The sequence below is a fragment of the Ursus maritimus genome, unplaced genomic scaffold (assembly GCF_017311325.1).
Source record: "Ursus maritimus isolate PB19 unplaced genomic scaffold, ASM1731132v1 scaffold_22, whole genome shotgun sequence".
Lineage (NCBI taxonomy): Eukaryota > Metazoa > Chordata > Mammalia > Carnivora > Ursidae > Ursus > Ursus maritimus.
The window spans coordinates 25,341,921-25,347,906 of record NW_024424675.1 but is presented as its reverse complement, the minus strand read 5'-3'; the positions used below and the strand labels follow the sequence as shown (position 1 = coordinate 25,347,906).

Sequence of the window (5,986 nt, the reverse complement as noted above, 5' to 3'; positions counted from 1 at the left end):
TAAAGTTTTTGTATCTACCTAGAACCTTTGAGTAGGCAGTGTTGCTCCTAAAGGAATAATTAACTTCCAGTATTGATTTCCTCACCCTTATTTCTGCTGATTTCTTAGTTTTAAGGCACAAAGTTTATAGGTTTATTCAGATGTCAAAATATTTAATCAGTTGAATTTGGAGGCATCACAATTTTATACTAACCCTTTTGACGGATACTTAAAATTTCTTAATTGCTTCAGTTACTGAACCTAAAAAATTTCAAGATTCGAGTTTATTTTTCAGTGGGCAGCCATGGGCTTTGGGGCAGACATGTCCGCATTTTTTTCTTTCCAAAATATCTCCTAGTATCTTCATAATTAAATTTTTTATTCTTGATTCATGTCCTATCTGCTTTGTTCTGTCATTACTTTCCAGGGAGCTGGGCTTGCAGAGGTAGACTTTATAATCTCAGATGTTAAAAAGAGGTGGCAAAAGACAAGTGGTAAAAATTTCTTGACTGCCACAGAATGAATTTTGGGTTGTAAACAATATTAAAGCAAATGTGGCACAAGTAATTTGAATAGCGTGACAAAATAATTCAAAAGAATTCTGGGTGAATTTTACAGGTAATCCATTCCTGAGATAACATCTCACACTGGGAAATCTAGCTGCTGTAGCTATTCTGGTAGAGTCCTTATGACCCCCCAAATATGCTACGTAGTTTCTTATGTCTATCATAACCATTTTCCTTGAGATGCAATGAAAGCACAATCTCTCAAGGACTGTGTGGCCAGAGTAGTGGAGAGGCACTTGACCTTATTACAAGGTTCCTACCTTATGAAACCAATTAACAGACATGTGTAAGGGGGGGGATCATTTTATACAATTAACATCTTTGCGGATGGCTGGTTAGAAAATTGGGAGGTTTATGCCATTAAACTACATTGTGTCAATCTGAATTTCTTTTCCAGTGGATGACTTGTTCTTTTTCTGATTAAGTCTGCACAAAATCTGAAGGACATGTTCTGGATGAACATATCTTTGGAAATCAGACTTGGGTTAACACTACCTTTTGCAGTGCAACCTTGAAATCTAGACTTAGTTCTTCACCTTCAAAATGGTGAGAACAGCATCAACCTTATGGGGCTGAATAACAAGAGTTTATTAGAATCTATGAAAAGTTCCAGGCATGGAAAATTTTGAATTAACAGAATTTGAGAGACCTCAAACCTACTCATTGGCCCACCTCAGCAGCTTTCTCTAAGCTGGGTATAGGCAGAAAGAAGAAAAAAATGCCTTTAACACACTCCGACTACTCAAAGACTTTTGTTTTATTATAGTACATGAGCTGGGACTGATGGGAAGGGGTAGCTGTACTGGGCAACCACTGCCCTGATTAGCATCGGATGCCCATCCCGATGGCCATGAATGTGCCAAATGTGCCGCCACTCTGCATCATGGTTTTCCCGATGCCGCCCATCAGCTCCCGACCCCGCATTCCGATCCTAAGAGAGGAGGAAACGAAGATGGGGCCAACTGGGAACAAAAATACAAGAAACGGCATTAACTGCCCTTTTCCAATTTGTTTTCATAGTAAATCAAGCACTCTTGAAGTCTGCCAAGACTATCTCTTCCCACCTGAGGTGGGTAATGATTAGGAAAACGATGCGTCAGGGTCTCTAGGGGTATTCTGATGAATATCCTATGATCTGCCTTCAGTTTGTGGGAGGCAACTGATGTACGCAGAGAAACTAGTTTTTTGTTTTGCTTTTGCCTCCGGGATAGATAGACTCACACACGCGCGCGCATACGCTCCAATAAAGAGATCTGATGGTTTCCTGGTGGTAAAGCAATGATTGTGGAGTCAGATCTGTGTTCATGCCCCAGCTCTGCAATTTACAGGCTGTGCTAACTGTAAAATGGGGGGTCATAACCACGGGACTGTTGTGAGAACACATGCAGCATTTAGAACAGTGATTCACACTGAGTAAGTGCTCAGTAAATGGTAACTTACACTAGGAAAATGAGAAGAATAATCTCTCCTACATGTGAAAACCTAGGGTGTAGGTGTAGAGTTTATCTGCTCCGTATCTATATCCTGTTTGCAGTGCAGTAAAATTGCTCAACTTTGTTCCACTATGCGCAACTGGAAATAAAAATAACCGCAGCGACGGAAGCAACCACCATTTACTGAGCACTTAATATATACCACATTCTGTTCTAAGTGTGCTCTGACTTGATCCTTAAACTCTATGAGGCAGATGTTACTGACCTCTTTCTACACTGAAGGAAACCCAGACTCCAGCGTGCTTAAGGTTACAGAAGTAGATTTTCTGACTTTCAGTTTGAGTCAGAACTCGTATTCTCAAGCGCCGAGGCTTCCAACCTTTCCTTCCAGACTGAAGGTGAGTAGGAAATCAGTCTCGCTCGTTAAAGGACAGTGAGAGAATTGAAACTAAGTAGGCTCTATCCAGGCTGCCGGCCAAGTGGCGCGGGACAGGAAGGTCCGGCAGTCCCGCCCAAAGATCGCCACCCGCGCCCCTCACCTGAGACAGGAAAAGGTGCCGAAGAGCGCCCCGGCCGCCATGCCTACTGCGCAGCCCATCACAAAGCCCATCTTCACGCGGTCGAAGCAGCTCGGCTGCGACTGTCCGTAGGGCCCCACGGCCACCGGCATCTGCGGGGTTCGAAGGTTAGGGGAGTATGGGCCTAGCCGCCTCCCCCAGTCGGGCAGGGCCGGGAGGAGGAGGGGTGGGGAGCTGATCCAAGGATTCGGGCAAGTCCAGGGAGGGAAATAAGCGCGTAGCCCCACTCCATCACCCTCTTAGCGTTCGGGTCCCCGCGCCGCGGTACCCCCCACCTCACCTCGTTCTCGGCTTCGGTCGCTCAGCTCTACGTCTCACACTCAACGCGAGGCGGAGCGCGTCCGTGGCCGGAGGAATTATTTCCGGGGCGCGGAGCAGAACTTCCGGGAGCGCGTAGCTGAGGACTGTCGCCGCTTCGGGCGGGGGGCTCTGCCTGCGGGACCATGCTGCTGCGAACCGCTTGGAGGCGGGCGGCCGCGGCTGTGCCCGTCGCTCCGGGGCCCAAGTCCGAGGCGCCCACTCGGGGGCTGCGCCTGCGCGGTACGCTCCGGGTCCCGCTCGCCGCCACCGTCCCTGCAGGCGCGGACCTTCCCCCTTCCCGTGGCGACGCACCTGAACATTACAGAGCCTCCCTCTTTCGCCGGTTACCCAGACCCCCGACCCTGCATTCTGGCTGCACCCCTCAAACTTCCTCAGGCCCGCCCTCAGACCGGTTGACTTCGCCGCGTCGCCCTTCAGATCCTCCCCCACAGGCCGTCGGATCCTTGGAAGCTCGATCGACCTTCAAACCCCTCCTGGCCAACTTTAAGAGATGCTGGTCGTCCACCCAGTAATCTTTGATGGAGATCTTACTCTGTCTCCTCAGTCCTTGTAAATGGCTTTGCCCTTTCAGATCCCTCCCCGCTCCCAAAAAGCAGTTTGAATATTGTCCCAACATCCCCCTCCAAGATCATGGTCTTTCTCCCTTCCTTTACAGTTTGTTTAAGTTCTCTGATGTTTTGTTTTCTTTTCCATTGCGCTTCAACCCCAGCATGCTTTCAGCTCATCTCCCCTCCGTCCGGCTTTCACCTTCTGCTGTCTTGGATACCTTGTGTACATAGGTTTTCTCACGCTTGGCCACTCCATACCTTATAAAAAAAAATTTTTTTTTTATTTTGTCAGTTGCAGACCATGCTCCCCAGTCTGCTGTTCCCTCAGATACAGCCACTGCTCCACAGGCGGAGTCAGTGCTGCGACCTCTGTATATGGATGTGCAAGCTACAACTCCTCTGGTAAGGATGGAGGGACAGCTTTCCCCAAGGCTGTTTATAACAATTATATTGCAGAAATGACAATGCACAGAAATGACTGGATCCTGCAGAAGTGAGAGCCATTGCGAAGTTGTGGGAAAAGCTATGAGCCAGAAGTCAGGAGATTTAAGTTGTAATAAACTAGAAATGGCTCTACTACTTACTAGCTATTGACCTTGGTCAAATCACTTCAGTATAGGCACTATAGTAGGAATAAAAGCATAGGCTCTGGAATTAGCTGGATTGCTACTTACTATGTGAATTTAGGCAAGTATTAAATGCATTAAAAGATATAAAGCAGCCCTTTAAACAGAACCTGGCACATGATAAGCACTTCAATATTAGTTGAAGATTTCATCAACATGTGGACTCTTGTAGTCTCCTGGCCCTTGTAGATCACATCTCCTGGCAGGAATGGAAACGGCTGTCAGGACAAGGCAATGTTTGTAGATTACCTGAGGAGATGGTAGAATAATCATCTGGTAGAATGATTTAAGGTGGGTTGAGAGTGGGAGTATATTAGGCTGGTATTTGTTTAGTAACTGAGGGGATGGAGGAATGTTTGAGGCTCAATCTAGGCAGTGTCTGAAGGTTTGGGAGTGTGTTGAGGCAGGTTGGGCAGGTCTGAGGGGCTGGAGTGGGGCCTGAGTGATCTATGGATTCAAGGAGACTGATCTGTTCTGTTGTGCCCAGGACCCTCGGGTGCTTGATGCTATGCTCCCTTACCTAGTCAACTACTATGGGAACCCACACTCCCGGACACATGCTTATGGCTGGGAGAGCGAGGCAGCCATGGAACATGCTCGCCAGGTTAGTATAGAAGTCCCTAGAAGGTTCTGATGTCAGAGGTTCAGTGGACTGTGGGAGGCATTTTGTTGATAGCTCTGGGTGGAGGTGGAAGTGGTTTGGGGCTCTTTCAGGAAGAGATTTAGAGAGCAGGTCTTGGAGTCCCTCTGAAGGCATTTTATTAGTTTTTACATTTCCTAACTAAATGACCTTTGGAATGTTATCTAATTTCTCTAAGCCTCAGTTTCCACACATTGAAAATGGAGATTTTATTAGTTCCTATTCCTTAGGGTTTTTGTGTGGATTCAATGAGATACTGCTGATGATGTGTTTATTAACACAATGCTTATACATACTAAGAGCTCAATAAGTGCTTTTTATTTTATTATTATTATTTTTAAGTAGGTTCCACACCCAGCATGAAGCCTGACGGGGGGCTTGAATTCATGACCCTGAGATGAAGACCTGAGCTGAGATCTAGACTCAGTTGCTTAACTGTCTGAGCCACTCAGGCGCCCCTTTTTAAAAAGCCAGTATTGGGGTGCCTGGGTGGCTAAGTCGTTAAGCGTCTGCCTTCAGCTCAGGGCGTGATCCTGGCGTTCTGGGATCAAGCCCCGCATCAGGCTCCTCCTCTGGGAGCCTGCTTCTTCCTCTCCCACTCCCCCTGCTTATGCGGGCTTTTCTCTTTCTTTAAAAAAAAAAAAAAAAAAAATAAAAAAAAAAAAAAAAAAAAAAAGCCAGTATCGTGGGGCACCTGGGTGGCTCAGTCGGTTGAACATCCAATTCGTGGTTTCAACTCTGGTCAGAATCTCAGGGTCCTGAGATGGTCCATGTTGGGCCCCACACTCAGCCATGCTCAGTGGGGAGTCTGCTTGAGATTCTCTCTCCCTCTTCCTCTGCTTCTCCACCCTCCCCCCTCACCCCCCACTCTCACCCACTCGCTTGTGTGCACGCACTCTCTCAAATAAATAAACAGATCTTAAATAAATAAATACATACATACATACATACATACATACATAAAAAGCCAACATTGGGGCTCAGTCAGTAGAGCATGTGACTCTTGATCTCAGGGTTGTGAGTTTGAGCCCTGTGCTGGGTGTAGAGATTACTTAAAAATAAAATCTTTGGGGAGCCTGGGTGGCTTTGTCAGTTAAGCCTCTGCCTTCTGCTTAGGTCATGATCCCAGGGTCCTACTTAGTGGGGAGACTGCTTCTCCCTCTCCCTCTGCCCCTATCCCTGCTTGTGTTCTCTCACTCTCTCAATTAAATAAATAAAATCTGTAAGAAAAATAAATAAAATCTTTAAAAATAAATATTATTATTATTATTATTATTATTATTATTATTATTATT

At 46.3% G+C, this 5,986-nt stretch overlaps 2 protein-coding genes across 3 annotated transcripts in view; one reads left to right on the top strand and one right to left on the bottom strand.

The window, feature by feature from the left end:
* Nucleotides 1-1,284: 1,284 nt before the first annotated feature.
* On the bottom strand, nt 1,285-2,978 carry ROMO1 (reactive oxygen species modulator 1). The gene is made up of 3 exons (XM_008698148.2): nt 2,837-2,978; nt 2,518-2,648; nt 1,285-1,476 (listed from the first exon to the last, which is right to left on the bottom strand). Exons 2-3 carry the CDS (start codon nt 2,646-2,648, stop codon nt 1,368-1,370), a joined length of 240 nt encoding a protein of 79 aa, XP_008696370.1. The 5' UTR covers nt 2,837-2,978; the 3' UTR covers nt 1,285-1,367.
* Nucleotides 2,964-5,986, top strand: part of NFS1 (NFS1 cysteine desulfurase) — a 21,052-nt gene continuing 18,029 nt past the window's right edge. For both annotated transcript variants that reach the window (XM_040638249.1, XM_008698145.2), the window contains exons 1-3: nt 2,964-3,096; nt 3,718-3,827; nt 4,539-4,655. In XM_040638249.1, coding sequence (XP_040494183.1) covers nt 3,000-3,096; nt 3,718-3,827; nt 4,539-4,655 — 324 coding nt within the window. In that variant the 5' untranslated portion in view covers nt 2,964-2,999. The remainder of the gene's footprint in view (nt 3,097-3,717; nt 3,828-4,538; nt 4,656-5,986) is intronic.

What these genes read in the sequence shown, in the direction of transcription:
- ROMO1 (XM_008698148.2), bottom strand. Translation starts at nt 2,648, where the DNA reads ATGCCGGTGGCCGTGGGGCCCTACGGACAGTCGCAGCCGAGCTGCTTC. An exon ending in GGCACCTTTTCCTGTCTCAG is followed by an intron (nt 1,477 to 2,517) that starts GTGAGGGGCGCG and finishes CTCCTCTCTTAG; the next exon opens with GATCGGAATGCGGGGTCGGG.